The sequence below is a fragment of the Pleurodeles waltl genome, chromosome 12 (genome assembly GCF_031143425.1).
Source record: "Pleurodeles waltl isolate 20211129_DDA chromosome 12, aPleWal1.hap1.20221129, whole genome shotgun sequence".
Classification (NCBI taxonomy): domain Eukaryota; kingdom Metazoa; phylum Chordata; class Amphibia; order Caudata; family Salamandridae; genus Pleurodeles; species Pleurodeles waltl.
Genome location: NC_090451.1, coordinates 45,350,044 through 45,376,992, shown reverse-complemented (window position 1 = coordinate 45,376,992; position 26,949 = coordinate 45,350,044). Strand labels below are relative to the sequence as shown.

At 46.4% G+C, this 26,949-nt stretch overlaps 1 protein-coding gene across 1 annotated transcript in view; it reads right to left on the bottom strand.

Moving 5' to 3' along the window:
* Nucleotides 1-26,949, bottom strand: part of SIN3B (SIN3 transcription regulator family member B) — a 127,902-nt gene that overhangs the window by 17,835 nt on the left and 83,118 nt on the right. Inside the window, exons 14-17 of the mRNA XM_069216232.1 lie at nt 23,386-23,569; nt 15,242-15,875; nt 1,737-1,906; nt 133-306 (exon numbers count right to left, since the gene is read on the bottom strand). Coding sequence (XP_069072333.1) covers nt 133-306; nt 1,737-1,906; nt 15,242-15,875; nt 23,386-23,569 — 1,162 coding nt within the window. The remainder of the gene's footprint in view (nt 1-132; nt 307-1,736; nt 1,907-15,241; nt 15,876-23,385; nt 23,570-26,949) is intronic.

Here is a 26,949-nt window from a genome sequence, read left to right as displayed (position 1 = left end):
TGCTATAACAATATGAAAAAGTGTTCTGGGGCGCAACGTCATTTCAGAAAATACGGATTTATGAAGCTTCTGTCAGTGCCACTGCCTGCTGCTGTTTGGCGGTCGGCCCGCATTGAGGTCTGTGCCTTTCACCTTGAAGCAGTTCTCATCAGACATGCAGCGCTCGGCGTTCCACTGGTAGCTGGTTTCCTTTGATGCCCGGACACACTGGGAAGCCAGGTTCCCACCTGCGGCTCCCGCCTTCTTTTCGCTCAGGTACAGTTCTACCACCTTTAGGCAGATGTCATCACTCACAAGATGGTGAAGCTGTTACAGAAAAGAGGGAAAAGTTGCTGAAGAGACCAATGACAAATCATTCCTACAGGCCAGTGCAGTTTCACTGTCCTTAGTAAGGTGCAGGAGAATTTATTTCTACAATTCTATTCTAGAAGCAGAAGCAAAGGCGCCCATGAGATCACAAACTTCATGAAAACTATCTGCAAAGTAATTCTCATCTTGTCAAAGCATAGGAGTTGTTGAATTTCAAGTACTGGCCGGTACATTCAAAGCATTAGAAAAGCTTACTTGTGTCAGTTAAAGAATTCTGCCAATGATTCGCAAGCATCGACTATCCCTTTTTTAGAAGGATGAAGGGAATCGAACAGAACAAGTTAACATTTTTTGTCTTCTGGAATGAACATCGTTGCCATTTTGTTGCAGTCACTTTGTAATAACTCAAAATGCTCTAGCCTTGACAGCCCCAAAAAGAAGCAACGTTAATTTATTGCAGCAAACTAGAGAATAATAAACCAGAATGCAATGGGAGATTGGGGGATTTAGAGGCACTCATGCAGCCTCACACTTCAGGAGCGGAGACAGGGTGTACAGAAGGATAGGTGCATGCTGGATCGTGCAGCCCCGTTGAGTCGACAGTCAATTGTTGTCAGGGTGAGATACCCAAATCGGGAGAAAATAGAGGGGATGGTTTTAATCAAGACCCAAACTAGAACTAAGGGGCATGACAAGAGCACTTATATCAGTACCACAGATTTCAGGTAGGGGAATCATCCAAGATGGACATAGGCTGCTTATACATAAGAGACTACCAATTTGTGCAGCACATACAAGGGGGTCCAAGCATTCACTACTCCACCAAAACACAACAACACACCCAGATATAACTAAAGGAAGGGAATCCAGTGAAGGGCACTTGGACCTTCTCCAGGAGGAGCTGGTAGGCAGCCTCAGCACTGGGATGGTGCTGCTTGGCTATATTCGTGCTGCCTCCATCGCCACTCACCACGTTGTTTGTGTTGTGGCACCAGTTACCATCATTGAAACGGAGTTATGTCTGTGTGCTCCTCTGCCAGAGAACAGCCCTGATGTTGACAAAAGTGAATACAGCATGGAGCATTTACTGTAGTGATTAAACGTTATCAACCGCAATAAAGGAAAAACAAAACATCAGTGCAGTCGATGGGCAAGAGAAGGGAAGCAGAGCTTTACCAAGCCATGCAGGGGCCATTTGTCCCAGCTCGCGAGCGGGAAGACGTCCTTCGACAAGTTTCTCACACTATCAATAGCAAAGGAGTGGTGAAGAGAACACAGTATGAAGGAACTATTTGTGCCTCGAATTATCTGCCATATAAGGTACATGGTTGGTGCTTATTACCTACTGCAACAAAGTTTCTGGGTGATCCAGCCTGGACAAGAAACAATCACGCGCAGCCTTGTACAATATGTTCAGGGGTACACACCTGTCGAGTGATGTTTTGGATGAGCTTGTCTGCAGTGAAGCCAATGTACGCATGGATTGTGAACATCTCCCGCAAGCTGTCTTCATATTGCGACGGTTCAATGTTTCCAACCAATAAATTTCTAACCAAGTCGAGAAATGCAGGATAATACTCTTCCAACTCCACTTCACCTGCAAGCAACAGACAAATAGGATGTAAAAACATAGGAATAGTAAAGTGTAATATTGTACATGGACAGTATTTTAGCAGAATCGGTCAAACAGCAATAAGCAAGAAGTAGTGTGGATCTCAAACCTACTGTGATGATATAGAAAATATTACTTACCTGTAACTGTCGGTTTGCAGCTCTGTAGGGACACATGCTTTCCACCGTCCTGTTATTTAGTACAGGCCTTGCAAGTTTTGTTTGAAGCACAGGTTTCCGTTTTGAGGTGACTAGTGATAGGTCTCTTGAACACACAATGCACCCGGACATAGACACCACCGTTAGTGTTTTTCCCCACAAGGGTGAGAGTAAGTAGGTGTAAAGATGCAAAGCAGCAAAACCATGTGTACAAGTATGCCCTTGAGTACTGGAAAGTAAACATGTAATTAAAATTAACAGTTGTTAAAACATAATAGCGTGAGCTTTCATTCGGGGAGGTGGGAGGGCACTTGTGAATCTACACCACTGTAAAGTGCAAACTGATTTCTACAGTAAGTAATGTTTTCCCTTTTCAGCATGTTCTGCCGTAGATCAGCTGCACTGCATGGGCCCTAATGTGGTGGCTTGCAAGGAGGAGTAGAACTGAAACAAGCTTTTTGTACAGTTTGCCCGACTTCAAACTCTTTTGGGCATTAATGTCCACATAGTATTGTTGAGTGAGAGTGCGCTGTGTGGATCATGATACAGCTTTGCATGTCTGCAAGTGGAAGTTTGCCTACGAAAGCCTTAGCGGTTCCCTTTTTCAGTTCTGAAACTAGCCCATGTGATTAATAGAAGAGCCTTAAGAAGCACTGCACAGAGAGGTGATTTAGCTACGCCCACATGTTGACTGCGGTGTTAGATTGGGCACAGGCTGTGTGCGTCCACTGAAAAAAAAAGTGCTTATATTATACTTCTGCCACATGAAAAGCTTATGCCTAATATTGCAGGGCCGGATTAAGTATGGTGGCATGCTAATGTTCAAGAGTGTAGACCCGGTCTGTTAGGACAAAGGCACTAAGTCTGACTTATTTATTGTGAAATGCATAAGTTAAAGTCCAATGGCAATGAAGTGAGGATTGTTATTACACTCTGTTAAAGCCTGAACAGAGGTATTTTGTTACATGGCATGTTATGGACAGCTGTGGTAAACAAGGGTTTTGGTTCTGCTTACCCTGATAATCCCTGCGGATCGAAGATTTGCACTTTGATTAGGAGCAGAAGCTCCCCCTTGTTTATGTAGGGAACCTTTTGAAGACTCATGGTGTGTGTAAGGAAATGCCTCCTTGGCATGGTTACCCCCTGACTTTTTGCCTTTGCTGATGCTATGTTTTGAATTGAAAGTGTGCTGAGGCCTGCTAACCAGGCCCCAGCACCAGTGTTCTTTCCCTAACCTGTACTTTTGTATCCACAATTGGCACACCCTGGCATCCAGATAAGTCCCTTGTAAGTGGTACCCCTGGTACCAAGGGCCCTGATGCCAAGGAAGGTCTCTAAGGGCTGCAGCATGTCTTATGCCACCCTGGAGACCCCTCACTCAGCACAGACACACTGCTTGCCAGCTTGTGTGTGCTGGTGAGAACAAAACGAGTAAGTCGACATGGCACTCCCCTCAGGGTGCCATGCCAGCCTCTCACTGCCTATGCAGGTATAGATAAGTCACCCCTCTAGTAGGCCTTACAGCCCTAAGGCAGGGTGCACTATACCATAGGTGAGGGCACCAGTGCATGAGCACTGTGCCCCTACAGTGTCTAAGCAATACCTTAGACATTGTAAGTGCAGGGTAGCCAGAAGAGTATATGGTCTGGGAGTCTGTTTTACACGAACTCCACAGCACCATAATGGCTACACTGAAAACTGGGAAGTTTGGTATCAAACTTCTCAGCACAATAAATGCACACTGATGCCAGTGTACATTTTATTGTAAAATACACCCCAGAGGGCACCTTAGAGGTGCCCCCTGAAACCTTAACCAACTATCTGTGTAGGCTGACTGGTTCCAGCAGCCTGCCACACTAGAGACATGTTGCTGGCCCCATGGGGAGAGTGCCTTTGTCACTCTGAGGCCAGTAACAAAGCCTGCACTGGGTGGAGATGCTAACACCTCCCCCAGGCAGGAGCTGTCACACCTGGCGGTGAGCCTCAAAGGCTCACCCCTTTGTGCCAGCACCGCAGGACACTCCAGCTAGTGGAGTTGCCCGCCCCCTCCGGCCACGGCCCCCACTTTTGGCGGCAAGGCCGGAGAAAATAATGAGAACAACAAGGAGGAGTCACTGGCCAGTCAGGACAGCCCCTAAGGTGTCCTGAGCTGAAGTCACTCTAACTTTTAGAAATCCTCCATCTTGCAGATGGAGGATTCCCCCAATAGGATTAGGGATGTGACCCCCTCCCCTTGGGAGGAGGCACAAAGAGGGTGTACTCACCCTCAGGGCTAGTAGCCATTGGCTACTAACCCCCCAGACCTAAACACGCCCTTAAATTTAGTATTTAAGGGCTCCCCTGAACCTAAAACTTTAGATTCCTGAAACTACAAGAAGAAGAAGACTGCTGAGCTGAAAAACCCCTGCAGAGGAAGAACAGAAGACACCAACTGCTTTGGCCCCAGACTCACCGGCCTGTCTCCTGCCTTCCAAAGAAACCTGCTCCAGCGACACTTTCCAAGGGACCAGCGACCTCTGAATCCTCTGAGGACTGCCCGACTTCGAGAAAGACAAGAAACTCCCGAGGACAGCGGCCCTGCTCCAAAAGAACTGCAACTTTGTTTCAAGTAGCAGATTTAAAGACCCCGGCAACTCCCCGCAAGAAGCGTGAGACTTGCAACACTGCACCCGGCGACCCCGACTCGACTGGTGGAGAACCAACACCTCAGGGAGGACCCTCCGGCGACTCCAAGACTGTGAGTAACCAAAGTTGTCCCCCCTGAGTCCCCACAGCGACGCCTGCAGAGGGAATCCCGAGGCTCCCCCTGACCGCGACTGCCTGAACTCCATTTCCCGACGGCTGGAAAAGACCCTGCACCCGCAGCCCCCAGCACCCAAAGGAACGGAACTCCTGTGCAGGAGTGACCCCCAGGAGGCCCTCTCCCTTGCCCAGGTGGTGGCTGCCCCGAGGAGCCCCCCCCCTTGCCTGCCTGCAACGCTGAAGAGATCCCTTGATCTCTCATTGAAAACCATTGAAAACCCGACGCGTGTTTGCACACTGCACCCGTCCGCCCCCGCGCTGCTGAGGGTGTACTTTTTGTGCTGACTTGTGTCCCCCCCGGTGCCCTACAAAAACCCCCTGGTCTGCCCTCCGAAGACGCGGGTACTTACCTGCTGGCAGACTGGAACCGGGGCACCCCCTTCTCTCCATTGAAGCCTATGTGATTTGGGCACCTCTTTGACCTTTGCACCTGACCGGCCCTGAGCTGCTGGTGTGATAACTTTGGGGTTGCTCTGAACCCCCAACGGTGGGCTACCTTGGACCAAAAACTGAGACCTGTAAGTGACTTACTTACCTGTTAAAAATAACCATACTTTACCTCCCCCAGGAACTGTGAAAATTGCACTAAGTGTCCACTTTTAAAACAGCTTATTGTGTTTTATGTAAAAAGTATACATGCTAATGTAATGATTCAAAGTTCCTAAAGTACTTACCTGCAATACCTTTCAAATGAGATATTACATGTAGAATTTAAACCTGTGGTTCTTAAAATAAACTAAGAAAATATATTTTTCTATAACAAAACCTATTGGCTGGATTTGTCTCTGAGTGTGTGTTCCTCATTTATTGCCTGTGTGTATGTACAACAAATGCTTAACACTACTCCTTTGATAAGCCTACTGCTCGACCACACTACCACAAAATAGAGCATTAGTATTATCTCTTTTGCCACTATCTTACCTCTAAGGGGAACCCTTGGACTCTGTGCATGCTATTCCTTACTTTGAAATAGCACATACAGAGCCAACTTCCTACAGTGTGTCTTCTTAAAGGCTTTCTTATGCCCCTCCAGTGACTCTTGCAACCCTTTCCTCTTTTAAGATTTTCCCTTTGAGGTGACAGAACCCTCACGGTCTCAGATGCAACAACAGTTTTTGTCCTAAACATTTGTAGCCATAATAATAATCTTCTGTGTAGGAAAGTGCCTCTTTTGACATGGTCCTCGACCCCACCCACTTTCTGCCTCGTTTCTGGTGCAATTTCGACTGAAAGTGCACTGGGTCACTACTAAACAAGTCCCCAGTGCCAGACCTCTTTCCCTAAAAACGCACAGTCGTTTTTCTCAATTGGCAAAATTTTAGCTACCACGCTAAGTCCCTAGTAAATGGTACCACTGGTACCTAGGCAATGGGGTACTACAGGAAGGGCCCTGAGGGCTGCAGCACGAATTGTTCCACCCGGGGGGACCCCCTCACTAAGTGCACACAATGCTGCTTTTGCAGGCTGCGTGTCTTAGTGCAGAACTAAAAATGAAAACACGACATGGCACAGAGCCTGTGTGCCCTGTCCCCTTTACACTGCATGCCATATATGTAAGTCACACCTCTAGCAGGCCTTCAAGCCCTAACAGCAGGGTGCATTATTTCACATGTGAGAAGATATCTGCATGAGCAGATATGCCCCTGTTATGTCTGTCGATTCTCAAACATAGTAAGTGCACAGTGAAGCCAGTTTAAGTACATGTGCTGGACACTGGTCATTACAAGTTCCTCAGCTACATGATGGCTTCACTGGCAAATGGGATGTTTGGTATCCAACATCTCGTATTAATAAACCCTCACTGAATCCAGTGATGGATTTATTAATACATGCACTCAGAGGGCACATTAGAGGTGCCCCCTGAAAACCTACCAACTCCAAGTGTGTGTACTGGCTGGTTGAAACCAGTACAGCCACCTTAGACTGAGTTCTGTCCCCCTGAGGTGAGAGCCAATGCTCTTGGGGGCTCAGAACAAAGGCCTGCTCTGGGCAGAGGTGTGACCTCCTCTCCCAGGCAGGATAGACACTCCAGTATGGGGAACTTCGAAGGCCTTGCTGCCTCTAAAATGCAACCCAGGCCTCTCCACAGGGTGGAGGAGGCAGACTCCCAGTTCCTGACCCCACTTTTGGCGGTAGGACTGGCGGGAAAATTAGGTAAATTAGGAGGAGTGCCCACTTTATGCTAGTCCCACCCCTAGGGTGGATGAGCTGAAGTGGGCACTACTTTTTTTTTAATTCCTCCATCTTGTATGAAAGGAATTAGGCCAATAGGGTTAGGGCTATGCACTTCCTGAAGGAAGTGGTCATAGGAAGGGCGTATCCACCCTAAAGGGGAGTAGCCCATCGGCTACCACCTTGCACTCTCTGTAACACCCCTAAATTCAGTATTTAGGTGGCACTCCTGAACCCTAAAATCAGTTTCCTGTCAACCTAAGAAGAGCTGGACAACACAGAAGTCTCCCAGCAGAGAAGGCTGAAGACAACAACTGATTTGGCCCCAGCCCTACTGGCCTGTCTGTAGCCTTCAAAGAACTTGCACCCTGAAGACATCTTGTTCTGCAACCCAGCGACCTCCAAAGCCTTGGGAGGACTGAGAAACCATCTCCAAGGAAGAAGTCGTCTGCCTGAGGAACCGCAAAACCGCCGCATGAAACCACCTCTGCACCTGATGCACCCGGCCCAAGTGGCCCACCAGTCCAGTGAAGGTTCCCCCACGCTTCTGACCAAGAGTCTATTGTGGGCTCACCCCTGTTGGAATCCACAGTGACGCCTGCTGCCTAAAACTGAGGAATCCCCCTGACCGCAACCTGCCCAGTTTACATTGAAGACTCTGATAATTACACTGTCGATTTTTGAAACAGCAAATTATTTTTAATATAAAAAAAACTGCTTACCTTAAAACAAAGTTATTTGGTTTAAACAATATATTAAAGCAACTGTTATTTTTCTAAATTGGTCTCAGATTTATTCTTGGAGTGTGTGCCTCATTTACTGCCTCTACAACAAATGCTTAACTACCACAAAAAAAAGCACTAGACCTATTTTTAGCCTGCCTCTGCAAGGCTTTGGGGAACCATTGGACCCTCTGCACAGTGTACTTCATTTTAGTGCATTATATAGAGAGCCATCTTCCTACATTCCCTCTCCATTGTTGAAAGTTTAAGAAGAAAATGTTCTTTACATTTTGCAGTCTTTTACCTTGTGGGCAGGATGAAGGCAATATATGTAGTCATTACGAGGATCTTCTGAATGCAGCCTTTTCTTACCACAGGTCCCACAACATCTGAAGAGTCCTTTCTTCAGGTTCCGACATGTTGACACATTAGAAGCAATTTGGGTATACCAAATCGGAGTAAAAGTCTCCCTGAGCTCTGCTCAGTTCTTCAGCTCCCTCTCACACAACATGCAGTAGAAAATCTGAGTAAATATGCCTCTTCTGGGAGTCTTCTACAAGTACCATTGCCTGATTAGCTGGAGTTTGGTTCTTTATAAATGATGTAGATAAGCTATTAAAGTCAATGTATTTTGCTATTGTAAGCTATGTTTACCACTTTCACTGCTTTAGAATGTACAGTGGGACTCCCACCATAGTGACAGGGATAATTCAAGCATGTGAATCTATGAAAGATACCAATACTGGAGAACAAGAGTTACAGGTAAGTACATTTTGGCTGCCTCATCTTTCTTGCATGATTTAAGTACATCTGTTAGGCAGGGAGTTTGTAGCCCTGAAGAAGACAGTGGACCAGTTTAGGCCACTTACCTCAGTCGAAACATGTTGGCAATATATAATGCTGTCTGACTCATCACTGTCAGATAAAACCGGATTTATCTCGAGTTTTTAATCATATCAAGGGTACCTCTAAATAAAAAGACACTTTTGAGTATACCCTTAGATATTTTATAGAATATCTGGACCCCTGCATTGTCCTGTTTCAAATAATTTCTAGGAACTCCCTTCTTGGTTGAGTCCACTGAAGTGGCACAGTTCTACTACAGTGTGGGGGCCGCCTAACCAGCATGAAAGCAGCACAAGAATTGGAGGGAGCAGCCAAATAGAGGAGCTGCCCCTGGAACACTGGCGAGTCTGTCCCTCATGTGGAAATACTTCTGCCAGATATATGTTAGGATGCGCTTATAGGTTACCCACATATGTTTACTACATGAAAAGGACAGGCACTCATTCCTGAAAACAGCACTGTAGACAACTGTTTCAATTTATTTTCAGTAGCAGGTGATATGACAACTGCGTTCCTGAGGCAGGTACTGCTTGCTACTCTAATACAAGCATGTTATTCTTTGAAAACAATGAAAGATCCAATGTTGGAGATGTTGCTTGCCCTGAACTACAGTTCTCCAGCATTAGTATCTTACATAGATTCACATGCAACCCTCCTTTCTGCCCAGTGAGGCTCATGCACTAGACAGTATCTTTTCACATTTGTGCTACAGCCTGAGGTAAGGCGGCCTCTTGGGGCCTATGCAATCACCTCATTGGTAGGAGTTTGTCACTTCTGTAGTACAATAACCTAATTGAAAAAGACTATTTCAGGCCTTTTGAGGCTTTTCTAACATTAAACTGCTAATTTAAAGTAACCAACGGACCCTAAGCTCAACAACAGGTACTGAACTACGCACGTATAAGATGCTATTGCTGCAGAACTGTGGTTAAAGGTAACTTGATTCAATACCAGAAGGACATTTTGTGAAAAAGTTGCTCCGCAATATTAGGTTTAAGCATTGAGAAATAACTTACTTTCCAGAAGTCCTTTGTGGCAGCATGACAGTGAAAATTAACATGGCACCTGCACATACAATTTTAAGACTGTCATCACTGGGTATGAAAAGAGTGATTTCTTAGATTCTCTGAGGTCAAATAATATACAGTTTGCATTCAAGAACTCGGATACAATGAAGGTGGTGTAAGACTGATAGGCAACTTTGATATTAAGTTGCAACATGCTGCAGCATTTTACGCGTAATCATTCAGTTATTAAAATAGAACAATCATACTTATTAAGGTGGTTTTTAATTGGTAAACTTGCCTTTCTAGAAGTAAAACATAATGAAAGGCATAAAAGAAATTGTAGGGCTCACGTGGTCTTAAATCTAGGTAAGGAATCATGGTGCATACTAATTTCATTTCGATTTAAAAAAGCAGTGTTGTACTGTAGGAAAGTGCCTCTTTCTGAAATGGTTACTCCCCCCCAGTTTTTGCCTGGTATCTGATGTGATTTCGACTGAAAGTGCACTGGCTCCTGCTAACCAGGTCCCTAGTGCCAGATCTCTTTCCCAAAACGGCACCTAGGCCCTGGGGTACTAAGAGGGTCCGTAAGGGCAGCATCACGAATTGTGCCACCCTAAGGGACTCCTCACCAAGCACATGACAGGCTGCCATTGCAAGCTGCGTGTCTTGGTGCAGACAAAGGTGAAAACATGACATGGCACACTGTTAGTGTGCCATGTCCCCTAACACTGCATACAATATATGTAAGTCATCCTTCTAGCAGGCCTTCCAGCCCTAATTCATGATGCATTATATTAAATATGAGTGCATATTTGCACGAGCCGATATGCCCCTGCGATGTCTTTGTTAATACTCAAACATACCAAGTGACCAGGGAAGCCATTTTTAATGCATGTGCTTGACAGTGGTTGTAGGAATCTGGCTCTGCATATACTATAACAAAATGAGGCGAAGTGTCCACAGAGTCCAGGGGTTCCCCAAGAGGCTTGACAGAGGCAATAACAGATTATACTAATGCTCTATCTGTGGTAGTGTGGTCAAGCAGTTAGGCTTATCAGAGGGTAGTGTTAGGCATTTGCTGTACACACACACAACCAATAAGTGAAAACACACACTCAATGACTTAACTCCAGGCCAATAGGTTTTTATATAGAAAAATATTATTTTGTTAATTTATTTTTAGAACCACAAGATTCATTTAGCAGGTAAGTACATTAAATGAAAGGTACTTTGCATAGTAATACTTGGGACTTTGAATAGATTCAATATTGTACACAGTTTTCTTTAAAATGGCAAAAAGCTATTTTAAAAGTGGACATTGCAATTTTCAACAGTACTGGGGGGGGGGGGGTAAGTAAAGTACAGTTTCTGAGGTAAGTACCACACTTACAGGTTCAGTCTCCGGGGTATAGGTAGCCCACCGTTGGGGGTTCAAGGCAACCCCAAACACCCAGCACCAGCAACACCGGGCCAGTCAGGTGCAGAGGGCAAACAGGAGCCAAAATAACATAAGCGCCTATGGAGACAGGGGGTACTCGGGTTCAAGTCTGCTTGCAAGTAAGTTCCCGCGTTGTCAGAGGGCAGACCAGGGGAGTTTGGAGGAGTACTGAAGGGGCCCCAAGTAGGCACAAAAACCACACCCTCAGCGACACTGGGGCAGCCGGGTGCAGTGTGCCAACAGGGTGTTGGGTTCTCAATAGAACTCTATGGAGGGATCCAGGGGCCACCTAGGTGCTGCAGGCAGGGCACAGAGGGGCCTCTCGGGCAAGCCACCGACTGGGCAAGGGTGAGGACCGCTGCACCAGTGGTTGGTTTCTCACGAGCCTGGGGGCTGCGGGTGCAGTGCTTCTCCAGGCGTCAGTTAGCTTCGTCCCGGGCAGTCACGGTCAGGAGGGTCCTCTGGATTCTCTCTGCAGGCGTTGTCGTAGGAGTGCAGAGAGGTCAGCCCAGGGTGGACACGTCGTCGGAGTTCCCTGGGGGTCCTCTCTGGACACGATCCGGGGGCGTCGGGTGATGAGTAGTTGGAATCACGCTTCTGGAGTGAGGCGAGAGTCCCTTTAAAGTTGGTTTCTTGGTCTTTTCTTTGGGCAGGTCCGCTGTCCACAGGAGTTTCTTAGTACTCGGTGGAGGCAGGCAGCCCCCTGGAGGCTTTTCAGGGGTCGCTGGTCCTGCAGAATGTGTTGCTTCTTTTCTTGCAGCTTTTCGAAGCAGAAGACAGGCCGGTAAGGCTGGGGCCTAGTCAGTTGGTGTCTCCTTCTCTTCTCGGCAGGGTTTTCAGGTCAGAAAGCCTTCTTTCTTGAGGTCCTCAGGAAATCTGAAGAGCTGGATTCAGGGTCTTCCCTAAACACTAAATTTAGGGGTGTGTTAGAGTCAGCGGGCAGTACCAATGGCTACAGTCCCTGAGGGTGGCTACACCTTCCTTGTGTTCACTCCCTCTGATGAGGGGGGCACATCCCTATCCCTATTGGTCCTAATCCTCCAAAGCAAGATGGAGGATTTCTCAAGGAGGGGGTCACTTCAGCTCTGGCCACTTTAGGGGTGGACCTGGCTGGAGGGGTGACTCCTTGTTTTTCTCATTATCCCTCCGGACTTGCCGCCAAAAGTGAGGGTTCGTCCGGAGGGGTGGGCATCTCCACTAGCTGGAGTGCCCTGGGGGCATTGCAACACCAGGCCTGACTGAGCATTTGAGGCTCACCGCCAAGTGTTACAGTTCCTGCAGGAGAAGGTGTGAAGCACCTCCATCCAGGACAGGCTTTGTTTCTGACCACAGAGTGCACAAAGGCACTCACCAAATGTGGTCAGAAACTCGTCTGGAAGTAGCAGGTTGGCACAGACTGGTCAGCCTTGCACTAGCAGTTGGACTAACATATAGGGGGCATCTCTAAGATGCTCTGTGTGTGCATTTTTCAACAAATCCCACAATGGCATCAGTGTGGGTTTATTGTGCTGAGAAGTTTGATACCAAACTTCCCAGTATTCAGTGCAGCCATTATATTGCTGTCGTGTTTGTAATGACTAACTCCCAGACCATATACTCAGTATGGCTACCCTGCACTTACAATATCTACCAACTGACTTAGACACTGTAGGGGCATAGTGCTCATGCAGCTATGCCCTCAACTGTGGTATAGTGCACCCTGCCTTAGGGCTGTATGGCCTGCTAGCGGGGTGACTTACCTATGCCACAGGCAGTGGTTTGTGAGCATGGCACTATGAGGGGAGTGCCATGTCGACTTTGTATTTTCTCCCCACTAGCACACACAAGCTGCAAAACAGTGTGCATGTACTGAGTGAGGGGTCCCTGAGGGTGGCATAATACATGCTTCAGCCCTTAGGGACCTTCCCTGGCCACAGAGCCCTTGATACCAGTGGTACCTTTTACAAGGGACTTAACTGTGTGCCAAGGCTATGGCAATTGTGGAAACAAAGGTACAGTTTTAGGGAAAGTACACTGGTGCTGGGGCCTGGTGTGCTAGGGCCCAGCACACTTCCAATCAAAGCTGGCATCAACACTAGGCAAAAAGTGGGGGATGACCCATGCCAACAGTGGCATTTTCCTACACTGGTCAATACAAGTTCCCAAGCTACATGATGGCTTCACTGAAGATAGGGATGTTTGGTGAACCCACACTGATGCTAATGTTGGATTAACCAATACATGCACCCTGAGGGCACCTTAGAAGTGCCCCCTGAAGCCCTACCAGCCCCTAGTGTGCTCCTGGACTGGTTTCTACCAGCCTGCCCCAGAGACACCATTCTGGACCCCTAGAGCCTTCTGCTCTCAGGAGGCCCAGAACAAAAGCCTGTCTGGGAAAAGGGTGCAATATCCCCTCCCACAGGATGACCTGCTGATTAGCCTTCCTAAGGCAGCAAGCCTCAAAGGGCTGCCACCTATGAAATGTTAATCTGGCTCTCCTCACAGGATAGGAAGTCAGCCCTCACCTATCTAGAGCCCATTTGGCACCTGGGTAGGTGGGAAAATTAGCTAGTCAGGTAGGTGTGCCACCCCTTCAGGCTAGTACCACCCCTAGGGTGGGCTAATGTGAGGTGGACACGGTTTTTCAGAGGTAGTCATCATTGAGATAGCATACCTAGGAATTCTGGGTGAGGGAAATGCCCACAGGAAGTGGCCATATAGGGGGCATAGTGACCCCTAGGGTCTGCAGCCCATTGGCTACTACCCTACACAACCCTAACACCTGTAAATTCAGCCTTTGGCACCAGAAAAGCAGATCCTGACAACCTAAGAAGACCAAGGACACAGAATAGCCACAAAAGCAGGAGAGGAGAAAAGAAGCATGGTATCAACCCTGCCAGCCTGTGTGCATCCCTCGTCGAAATCTGCACCTAAGTCGACTTGTCCTGCAGTTGTGAATTCAAAAAGCTGGAAGGACTGCCTGCCTTCAAAAAAGACTCAAGACCTCCTGTGAACAGCGCACCAGTCCTCCAGCAAACTCCAAAAGAAGGGACTCTGAAGCCTTCGCAACCACCAACACCTGAAGTCACCTCTGCACCCACCCTCTCCAACCCAAGCTAAAGTGGACCACCAGTATCAACAAGGTTTCCCAGCCGTCCAGAGTTCGAGTCCATCGCGGTATCATTCATCCTGGACTCCTTGACAATGCCCGCAGCCTCTGCACATAGCCCCCCTCTACCCTGATTGCTCCAGTCAGAAAAACCCATCACCGAAGACACCTCTGCACCTGTTGCCCCCAAGCCATGGAGAAGAGGACCATAGATGTCTATCTGTGCCCGAGCATTGTGAGGCCTGAGTCCCACTGTTGGTTCAGCCCGACTGGCCCCATGGCAAGAGACTGCACTTTTTTTTTTGCAGTGACGGATCCTTCACACATTGGGCACCCGACGATGTTTTGCACTCTGCACCCGGCTGCACCTGTGCCGCTGAGGGTGTACTGTGGGTGCTGCCTTAGACCCTGCCCACTACTCACCTTAATCCCAGGACATTGGTCCTGCAAGTCGCTGTACTCTACCTATTTTCAGAACTTGTTTTTCTTCTCGTAGGATAAAATTTAAGAACTCAGAAATTGTACCCTGTCCACTTTTTAAAGTGAAATGAATTCCTATTTAAAAATGTACTTACTTGAATTATTTTTCTCTGATGCCTAAACATATTTAAAGATACTTGCTTTAAAAAAAAAAAAAAAAATCTGCGTGGATCTTCTTCTTGAGTCGTGGATCTCATTTATTGATTATTGTGTGTAATTGTAGAAGTCTTCCACTCCTCTGTTTTAAGCCTAAGGCTGCTCGACCACACTACCCTAAAGAGAGCACTTTGAGATTGCATAGCAAGCCCTGTCCACTCACTGGGCCCTTTACACGATATTCACATACCACATAAAGGGTCAGCTTCCTACACTTACATAATGTCACAAAAAGCATACATTGGATAAATGTTCAGCTTCTGCAGAAACATGATGACCTGAGATGAGTGCTCTATTATTGGGAAACAATGAAGCACCGCATTAAACAGTCCTTGTGCCTCATATGGCACAAAGGAAACAATTTAAACATATATAAAATTAAATATAAAAGGAAGTTGACAAAGATTGCATTAGACATGTGAAAGGACTGAACATGCAATGAGTTGCTTACTAGGTTGCTTTAGTCTGAGCTCCATAGCTGGGTCTGTGGATTTTTCTTTCCGCCCATCACACAGAATTCTCTCTCGTTCTTTTTCGGCTCGGTATTCCAACAGCTGCTTCTGTGCCTGGCGGTAAATTTTCAACAGGCGTGCACACAAAGTCTGGTGCAGGCGTAGAAAGAAATACCAGTTGTTATTGGCAAAGAAGAGGCTATACACATCTTCCATTGATGTGCGTGCCTCTGTCGGCGTAGGGCGTGCCTCAGTTGGTACAGGGGAGGGCTCAGCTGGTGCCGGACAGGCTTCCTTTGGCTCAGATTTTGGGCTGACCTGCGATGGAGTACCAGGTTTCCTGCGGTGGTCGGCCACCTCACTACTAGGCTCTAAAGTTGTTTCCCGCTCTTCATCAGCAGACTCATCAGATGCCCCAAATTGAGATGGGCAGGAGAAAAAGAGTTCAGGAAGAAAGTGGTGGATTATTTGCCAAATAGTGTCTTTGTCCTCTTTCTGAATAGCTGGCTGCCGTTTCACATAGTAGGTGATAAGTGCAGCTGCATCTTCCAAAATTTGCTTATCTTCGTACACAAAGATCAGGTGGGGTTCATTTGTGGTGCTCGACCTACCCTCGGAGTGTTGCTCTTGATGCTGCAAGAGAAAGAGAGTATTACGTTCATTCTTTTTACGGTTTCTTAAATTCACAGTTTTGTTTTTTTGGAAGGGGAAAGGCTTTTCATTTAAAGTTGAGAGAAAAAGGTTAACCAGTGCTGCCAACACCATATATAACTTGCTCAAAGATTTTCACTAGTGACAAGGAGAGTTATTCAGTGGTCAGATTCTTTTAACATTATCTTCAGCACCTACTAATGAGGATTTCATTATTTTGACCCATAGCAGGAAAGGTCCAACTCAAAGTCATCTGCTTTAATACACATTTCTGGACAGAAAGTCAAACAAAATATATAAAAATAAAAGAAAATAAACCACAACGAAATTGACTGCATGTGTAAGCTACATGGAATATCTGAAGGAGATAAGGGTGAATCCAAAAGACAAGCTGGAGGACAGTCGTCATGCTTTTCTGGTTAACTATGCAATTGTAGTAAACTCTTATCAGTCTAACATCCAGAGAAGACTACTGAAGTAGGCACCCTGGTGTGTGTGCTGCAAGGCTTTTATGGAACTAGAGATAGAGTTAGGAGAAAAAAATGATTGAAAGATCATTAAAAAAACTGAACCAGAATGACAAAACCACTGTGGATGCCAAAATCAAACCTATTCCATTGTGGTTTCTAATGAACCTGAAACTCAAGGCATAACAGGCTTTAAAGGACCCCAAGGCAGCAGGGCTTTAAAAAATAGTGTCACTCTAGCCTTCAGAGCTGGGAAAAGAGAATACTTAAGCTTTGTACCTCTCCAGTCATTACTTTGTGAAAAGTAATAATGACATAATTAGGAAACACTATCCCAAACGAAAGCGCTATGGGAGTTTGTAGCTCTGCAAGGAATTAAGTGAGCAGACTCAGGGTATGCTCTTCAAAGTTGTAATAGAGTGCCTATAAACGGACTGAATTTAACTTCTTATTTGGCTTGTTCTCTTAACAGTTGTCCTCTCTTCCTCAGAGCACCATGAGTGGATGGAGCAGGTTTTAATTTCCACGTAGGTTCCTTTATTCTTGTCTGAATTGCCTGGGCTGAGGTGGCAGTAAAGGTTATTAGATCCTCATGAACACTGGCAGTTATGGGGAGAGACCTGACCCTTGATGCCAAAGACCTTGAAATAGTGGTTTCTTAAAGGCAAAGATTTTGATAGAATGCAGATCTACAGGTGCCTCAACAGGAATAAAATGAAGGCCAAACGGCTTGCTTGCATAAACTAACATTATAGATGTCTTTGAAGTCATTCTTGATGGCAACACTCTTAACGTTAAGTGGGGATGGCAGTGAGGTTGTCTTTGATTCTGAACTCCACTTAGAATCTTGATGGATCTATGAAAAAGCTTAAGTGGAAGCAGAAAAACCTCCAATCTTTATGATTAGCTGGCCACTCACACCCAAGTAGGCACACTTTCTAGATTCCCACAATATCACTCTTAGCCAGATCTATTCCTGTCCCCGTGGCTCTTTTGGAAACAGTACAGACATTGAATGGATGCCAGGGAACATAATCCAAATACCAACAGCTCTTATTCATTGGCAGCAGTGATCTTTTGAAAGTGGTGAGACATTGGGAATCCCAAAGTGAGTGAGTAATTCAAGCCTAAGGATGGCAAAATAATTGTATCTATTTGCTGAATATTGCAAAAATGACCACCAATCTCCTGGACCCAGCACTTTTTCAGTGGAGGGCAACAAAATGCCATGGATGTTCCTGACAGGGCTAGAGGTACCACCAATACACAAGCGTTTGGCCAAGGTGTGGGCATGATTTGATACCAGACACTGGAAACTGCACCACATTTCACTGAATATAGATGGAAGCTGGTCCCCCAGTCATGAGGGAGATGTTAAGCCAGTCCTGCTTTTTCAATCAGTGAACACAGAGTATACGGGAACACACAAGCCCATGTCTACAAAAAGAAAGTAAAACAATACGCTCTACATGCATACCGCCTATGTCACTGGGAAGGATAGTCCTTCTCATTCAGTGCTTTAAGTAACACTGAAATTGATGTGTCTGTACATATAGCCCAACATCATCACTGCAAGATGCAATAATAAAAATGTACCAGGCCTAGCAGCTTTGAATGGTGCGGAGATGGAAACGCTATAAGCACAACACATGGCGTAGTTGAAAGTAATTTTTTAAGACAGAGTTCACCAACAACCGCTTGCACAACAATGGTTTGATGTAAGGAAATGCCTCCTTGGCATGGTTGCCCCCTGACTTTTTGCCTTTGCTGATGCTATGTTTACAATTGAAAGTGTGCTAAGGCCTGCTAACCAGGCCCCAGCACCAGTGTTCTTTCCCTAACCTGTACTTTTGTATCCACAATTGACAGACCCTGGCATCCAGATAAGTCCCTTGTAACTGGTACTTCTAGTACCAAGGGCCCTGATGCCAAGGAAGGTCTCTAAGGGCTGCAGCATGTCTTATGCCACCCTGGAGACCTCTCACTCAACACAGACACTCTGCTTGCCAGCTTGTGTGTGCTAGTGAGGACAAAACGAGTAAGTCGACATGGCACTCCCCTCAGGGTGCCATGCCAGCCTCTCACTGCCTATGCAGTATAGGTAAGACACCCCTCTAGCAGGCCTTACAGCCCTAAGGCAGGGTGCACTATACCATAGGTGAGGGTACCAGTGCATGAGCATGGTACCCCTACAGTGTCTAAACAAAACCTTAGACATTGTAAGTGCAGGGTAGCCATAAGAGTATATGGTCTGGGAGTCTGTCAAACACGAACTCCACAGCACCATAATGGCTACACTGAAAACTGGGAAGTTTGGTATCAAACTTCTCAGCACAATAAATGCACACTGATGCCAGTGTACATTTTATTGTAAAATACACCCCAGAGGGCACCTTAGAGGTGCCTCCTGAAACTTAACCGACTATCTGTGTAGGCTGACTAGTTTTAGCAGCCTGCCACAAACCGAGACATGTTGCTGGCCCCATGGGGAGAGTGCCTTTGTCACTCTGAGGCCAGTAACAAAGCCTGCACTGGGTGGAGATGCTAACACCTCCCCCAGGCAGGAATTGTCTCACCTGGCGGTGAGCCTCAAAGGCTCACCTCCTTTGTGCCAACCCAGCAGGACACTCCAGCTAGTGGAGTTGCCCGCCCCCTCCGGCCAGGCCCCACTTTTGGCGGCAAGGCCGGAGAAAATAATGAGAAAAACAAGGAGGAGTCACTGGCCAGTCAGGACAGCCCCTAAGGTGTCCTGAGCTGAAGTGACTAACTTTTAGAAATCCTCCATCTTGCAGATGGAGGATTCCCCCAATAGGGTTAGGATTGTGACCCCCTCCCCTTGGGAGGAGGCACAAAGAGGGTGTACCCACCCTCAGGGCTAGTAGCCATTGGCTACTCACCCCCCAGACCTAAACACGCCCTTAAATTTAGTATTTAAGGGCTACCCTGAACCATAGAAAATTAGATTCCTGCAACTACAAGAAGAAGGACTGCCCAGCTGAAAACCCCTGCAGCGGAAGACCAGAAGACGACAACTGCCTTGGCTCCAGAAACTCACCGGCCTGTCTCCTGCCTTCCAAAGATCCTGCTCCAGCGACGCCTTCCAAAGGGACCAGCGACCTCGACATCCTCTGAGGACTGCCCCTGCTTCGAAAAGACAAGAAACTCCCGAGGACAGCGGACCTGCTCCAAGAAAAGCTGCAACTTTGTTTCCAGCAACTTTAAAGAACCCTGCAAGCTCCCCGCTAGAAGCGTGAGACTTGCAACACTGCACCCGGCGACCCCGACTCGGCTGGTGGCGATCCAACACCTCAGGAGGGACCCCAGGACTACTCTGATACTGTGAGTACCAAAACCTGAGCCCCCACAGCGCCGCCTGCAGAGGGAATCCCGAGGTTTCCCCTGACCGCGACTCTTTGAACCTAAAGTCCCGACGCCTGGGAGAGACCCTGCACCCGCAGCCCCCAGGACCTGAAGGACCGGACTTTCACTGGAGAAGTGACCCCCAGGAGTCCCTCTCCCTTGCCCAAGTGGAGGTTTCCCCGAGGAATCCCCCCCTTGCCTGCCTGCAGCGCTGAAGAGATCCCGAGATCTCTCATAGACTAACATTGCGAACCCGACGCTTGTTTCTACACTGCACCCGGCCGCCCCCGCGCCGCCGAGGGTGAAATTTCTGTGTGGGCTTGTGTCCCCCCCCCCGGTGCCCTACAAAACCCCCCCTGGTCTGTCCTCCGAAGACGCGGGTACTTACCTGCAAGTAGACCGGAACCGGGGCACCCCCTTCTCTCCATTCTAGCCTATGTGTTTTGGGCACCACTTTGAACTCTGCACCTGACCGGCCCTGAGCTGCTGGTGTGGTGACTTTGGGGTTGCTCTGAACCCCCAACGGTGGGCTACCTTGGACCAAGAACTGAGCCCTGTAAGGGTCTTACTTACCTGGTTAACCTAACAAATACTTACCTCCCCTAGGAACTGTGAAAATTGCACTAAGTGTCCACTTTTAAAACAGCTATTTGTGAATAACTTGAAAAGTATACATGCAATTTTGATGATTTGAAGTTCCTAAAGTACTTACCTGCAATACCTTTCGAATGAGATATTACATGTAGAATTTGAACCTGTGGTTCTTAAAATAAACTAAGAAAATATATTTTTCTATATAAAAACCTATTGGCTGGATTTGTCTCTGAGTGTGTGTACCTCATTTATTGTCTATGTGTATGTACAACAAATGCTTAACACTACTCCTTGGATAAGCCTACTGCTCGACCACACTACCACAAAATAGAGCATTAGTATTATCTCTTTTTGCCACTATCTTACCTCTAAGGGGAACCCTTGGACTCTGTGCATGCTATTCCTTACTTTGAAATAGCACATACAGAGCCAACTTCCTACATTTGATATTTGTGAGTGCCAAGTTTTGTTTTTTATATGACAAGTGGGTGACGAGGAAGGCTGGGGGTTGCATGCTTTGTTAGTTCCTAAGATATGTTCTGATCCCAGCTGGTGAGGGCAGGCATAGTGGTTTATCAGCACATGCACTTTAACTCCAGTCTTCCAGAGAGCGTCAAGCATGATGTCTTTAATTAAGCCAAGAGTCTTTGATGACCCCAGCTGCTTCCCCTCCTTCTACAGAGCATTTACTGTATGTGATTGAGGGATGGGCGTTAAGACACCCTACGCATGCCAAGTACAAATATTTTAATTACAGCATATTTAAGATAACTACGTAAAGTTAGTTCTTTTGCTTAAATGTGCAGTTAGCAAAATATTTAATTTATGCATGTGCATTGTCCTTAATAGTAGACAGTGCTTTTTTGGAAAACGAGGACACACTATCAGCTGATTATAATTTGTGCAGCGCAGCACATCACCAAAGCTCTAATGAAAGGTTCACAACAGCTTCTGTTTCAGACAATGTGGGCACCTCACAAAATGGCATTAGAAGTGGAAAACGTACAAAAATGATCTTCCACAGCAAAAAACTGCTGGAAATGTGTGCCATGGAAATATCTAAAAGTGTCTTTAAAACAGAGACTGTGATAATTGTTCAGCTACAAGATCAGAAGAGTTCAAATACTGTGTAATTTATTATACACAGCTGAAAATCAACAGCCTTTCCAGTGCCACTATACAGCACTTCTAACACAGGGTTCTACCAGGCTGCGTTATAGTGCAGATTTAACAAGATAAGACTGTGCCTACACTTTGCAGTTTTTCATTTTTTTGGGAAATACTTTTTAAAGGTTTCTAATGGGTATAAACATTTTTGGAATTATTCTTTACACTCTGAATGCTTCTTAAAAAAAAAGAAATAATTTTTTTTTTTTTAAATTGTGACATCTTTATTAAGTTTTCAGTTGGACAATTGACATTTAATGAACCAGAGCTCAGTGAAAATACATTGAAGCAAGGTTTTGCATTGCTATATCTGTGGTGTACCTGCCATTATACACTATAACCACATTTCACCAGGTGTACAACAATTAACGGGAAAAAAAAAAGTCGCAACTCTCGCTCACCCACACCAACCTTCGAGTCTTCCACAGCACAAGCTTATTTTACCATTTCCATTATCACTACACCCCATTAGATCCTCCTGAATACGAGAGGAGCGAATTTCCTATTCAAATATCTCCAAGGAACTATCTATCTGATGAATTCTCTTAAATGATCAAGTCAGCTCCATCAATATACTCCTACTTGACGTCTATTAACATGGAATTAATCTAGAGCTTTCAGGCTCGGCTGGAAGGTCATGGAGAGTGTACCTTCAGATACAAAGGAAAGCAATGGACTCCATGCCGTTTGAAAGCCAAGCTTTCTCTACCATACTGTTATCAAGTTTCTCCATGGGTACAAAGTTTCACAGGTCTACATGCCATTGAGCAATGGGTGGAAGGCCTTTATTGACGTTTTGGTAGCTCCCAGAGTAGTATTCTGTCTGCTTTGGTCTGATTATTGTAAAATGGGCATAATCACACCAGAGAGTATTGTGGTGCGATACACTAGGCTAGGATACTTTAAAATGGTCCTGAGTGCATTTAAATCATTGCAAAAAGGTTTGATACATGGGACAGACCCACTCGGTATGTTATAAATCTTCTGGGCACTTTGGACTAGTGTGAGGGTAAAACATCTTGTTTTGTGAAGTAGTGATGCCAGTGTAATCTCGGTTTGTGTGTGTCCATCTACCTGGAATACTGCATATATTTTGGTGTAAGGCTCTCTATGCGTTCAGCCACTGAACTTCTGTCAGCATCATGCCAGTTGGGCACTGGCACTTAGGCCTCTGTAAGTTATGATTCTATGGGGCTGCTGTCAAGAGAAGGGTACATAATGTGGAATTATGCCCTTTGACCCCGTTGTTTCCATGGCGGCATTCACTGAAATGTGTTGTGCATTCAGGTAAAACCATTGGATTTCATTTCATGCATGTGCTTCGAAGGGGAAGGGGTGATGGTACCCCAATCCCACCGTTCCTCCCCCTAAAGTAGTTTTTGGGAGTTGCACCCCTAGACAGCCTTAACCCATACGTATGGCTGAATACTTGGTAATGAACTGACCAACTTGGGGGTGGAGGTGTTGTGCTTCAACTAAGGAATATACTGGGTAAAAAAGTATTTATTTCCTCATAGGTTTGTCCACTGATGGAAAGGGCTACAAGCACTTTATTGCAGCCCTTGCGATGACCAAACTTCGCAAACTCCCATCCTGCTCAGCCGCGCCTACCCTCTTGCACTGGGTGTAATCTTCTTCTGCAATTGTTAAGGAGTAAGAATCTAGGATTTTTCCATGAAGGACCACACTAGAAGGTAACGAATTTATAGCAATTATGTATTTTGTTTTTCCTGGGAAACTGTTTGCACTTTGTAATACAAAAAGCTGTAAGTACAATGAACCAATACAGCACATTTTGAGCGGAGATGCCTTAATAGATAGGAAATATTTCTCACACCAATGCGTTCGCGGTATATGCCATCAGAGAGCTGGGATTATGCATCAGTAGAGGGTAGCGTTCTCACCTCGTCAAAGACGCTTTCAATTTCATTTAGTAAGCTTTTTGAGCGAAGGGCTTTGGTATCATTCTGTTTGAAGTTGACCGCCTGGTGGTCTAATGACTTAAGGTAAGCCTTCTCATACTGCTCCCGCCAGATCTTGTTGAATCCCTGCTGGGCTTCTCGCCACTCATCTTCCTTTGCCTTCAGCCTGAATAGAAAAGACAAAGAAAAAAATTTAAAAAAATCTAGTAGATACGCTATTCAACACTACCCACCACACCTGGCCATTAAGAACTACAAAATAAATGAACACACGTACATACATATAGCCCACTGTTCACCAAGCAGACTTCGGCTACCTAATCAGTGTCCACCAAAGCCTATGGTGGCTTCAGGAAGTCTACATATCTTGCAATTCATGTTAGAAATCATTATCAACACCCCTACAGCCAACACTAACATGACTCTTTCCTTTAGGAAAACGTTTTCGTGTGTGTAAACTGGGAGAGCAAAGAGCATGAACTGCCAAGCCCCCAGAAGTAAATACTAGTCCAAGGGCCCAAGTGACTTCCCTGATCCAGGATCTCCTACGAAGCTGCCATACTACTACTCATCAATCTTCACTCCTACCAACAAGAACTGATGCCCAGCATCAAAGAGATTAAAAGATATTAATCAGTTTTAGGGAAATGACTCTGGATTGTTTGTTAAATTCTGTTTTGTTCCTATTCATCAGCACTACAAATACACTGAATGCAAATTTCCATATATATTTATAAAGTTCCACATTTTTAATACACTGCTGAGAACTCTGCATGCAGTTTGCATCTCATTAGTACCAATTTCTATAAAGAAGGGTACAGAGGCACATAAAGTTTAAATAATCTGTCCAAGATAACACAATGTTGGTAAGTGGGGCAGTTGTGAACAGTGGTCTGGTCTCAGAATTCCATAGGAAAGGACTCAGAAGCCCACATCCCTCGTATAAACAAATACATAAACACAACTACAATTACTAACAGTAACAAGTTGTCACAAAATATGCTTAATTTTTTAGATTACAGGTAACACACTAAGATAAACTACAAACTGTAGGGGGGCGTGGCTTGAGGCCGATGGAGCAGCACGCGTAACGCGGCGCTCCCGACGGCCTCCGATCATCCGGCACATATCCTGTCCCCCCCCCCCCCCAGCCGACAATCGACCCAGTCTGGGGGGAAAAACATGTCGGAACTGTAGGCAATCCAAATGAGAAAGCCTGAAAAGATCCTGTGAGGAGCCGAGACATACGGCAGCCCGACCCGAAAAGGCCGAACAGAAACAAGATGGGGGTGCTGTGGGGACAATAGGTGCGAACAAGGAGGAGGACGCTGGGCCCCGGAGTGGAGAGCGAGCCGACCGGTGAGTGGCGCAGGGTAGGCCGAATACTACGACTGCCTAGCGGAGCCCGCAGGAAGGCTGAGGCTGCGCGGCTCAGAAGGGAGCGGAGCGGCGAGGCCCCAGAGTCGGAGAGCCGGCTGGGTGTTGCCGCTGTAACTCCCTGGATTGGAGACGCTGAGGGAGAGGCTAGGAGTCCCCTGAGGAGCTCAGGCGTGGATCTAACGGAAGGGGCCTGCGGCGCGAGATAGTCCGGGACCCCCGACTCTCACCAGTACACAGCGGGTGGGGGGCAGCGGGGTCCGACCCGCCACCCCCAAAGAGATGAAGGGGAGTGCGGCATGAAGTGCGGTCATACGGAGAAAGGGCGAAGGAAGGGCCTGGACAACGCCTGGGCGCCTTGGGCACAGATATCAAGCTAGTGAAAAAGACAGCGGCAGGCCAAGAATTTGGATCCCGGGACGGGGGAGCAGGAGCGACCTTTGCGAGAAGGACAGAACCTGGGTGCCCCGCCCTCTTCCCCCCCCCAGAAATCAGCGGTGACAATAGCCTACCCGGCAATATAAGCAACAGGGGATGCCCTGTTGATTGTGTCCGATGCAAAGAAGACTCCAGCAGCATAGACCATGCGACCTGGGGTAGCGGAGAGGGGAGGCATAAGGGGCGAATGAGCCACCGCCACACACAACATAAATCCTACGCAGGTACAAGGCCAGCTGAAGACATGGGCAAACGGAAAAAACGGGACAGCCCTGGCGAAGAGGTGGCAAGAGAACCCCAGAGAGACCTGACAGGACCTCACAGCAAGAGACCACCCTGAACACTATATTACAGGCCATACCGGCCTCTCGGGATGCACTAGAATTAAAGATTGACACACTATCGGTGTATCTAACACTTCTCAGGGATGACCACAGGCGACTGACCAACAGTGATTACTAATGAAAAATCCCTGGAACAACTTGCCCCGGAATGAAAATGTCACTTACCCAGTGTACATCTGTTCGTGGCATTAGTCGCTGCAGATTCACATGTTTGGCACAGTCCGCTGCCTGGTGTTGGGCTCGGAGTATTACAAGTTGTTTTTCTTCGAAGAAGTCTTTTTGGTCACGGGACCGAAGGACTCCTCCCTCTTTGGCTCCATTGCGCATGGGCGTCGACTCCATCTTAGATTGTTTTCCCCACAGAGGGTGAGGATGGAGTTGTTTGGTATAAATAGTGCCCATGCAATGGAGTGAATATGTATGTATGATAAGAGTTTCTAATAATTATTTACAAATGTTCAGATGTTTAAGGTTCATGATCTACTTCTAAACGGCTACAGGCTTCCCGGGGAGGTGGGAGGGTACATGTGAATCTGCAGCGACTAATGCCACGAACAGATGTACACTGGGTAAGTGACATTTTCAGTTCGATGGCATATGTTGCTGCAGATACACATGTTTGGCATAGACTATAAAGCAGTTACCTCCCCTAAAAGCGGTGGTTTAGCCTGTAGGAGTTGAAGTAGTTTGGAATAATGTTCTTAGTACAGCTTGGCCCACTGTAGCTTGTTGTGCATTTAGTACGTCTACACAGTAGTGTTTAGTAAACGTATGAGGCGTAGACCAGGTTGCAGCCTTACATATTTCGCTCATAGGAATGTTTCCTAGAAAGGCCATTGTAGCACCTTTCTTTCTGGTTGAGTGTGCCTTTGGTGTAATAGGCAATTCTCTTTTGGCTTTAAGATAGCATGTTTGAATGCATCTGACTATCCATCTAGCAATGCCTTGTTTAGAGATTGGATTTCCTATGTGTGGTTTTTGAAAAGCTATGAACAGTTGTTTTGTTTTCCTGATTAGCTTTGTTCTGTCAATGTAATACATTAGAGCTCTTTTGATGTCTAATGTATGTAGTGCCCTTTCAGCCACAGAATTTGGTTGTGGGAAGAACACTGGCAATTCTACCGTTTGATTTAAATGGAATGGTGAGATTACTTTTGGCAGAAATTTTGGATTTGTTCTTAGAACTATTTTATTGTTGTGTATTTGAATAAATGGTTCTTGTATGGTAAATGCCTGTATTTCACTTACTCTTCTGAGGGATGTGATTGCAATGAGAAATGCGACCTTCCAGGTTAGATATTGCATTTCACAGGAATGCATGGGTTCGAAAGGGGGACCCATGAGTCTTGTTAAGACGATGTTAAGGTTCCATGAAGGAACTGGTGCC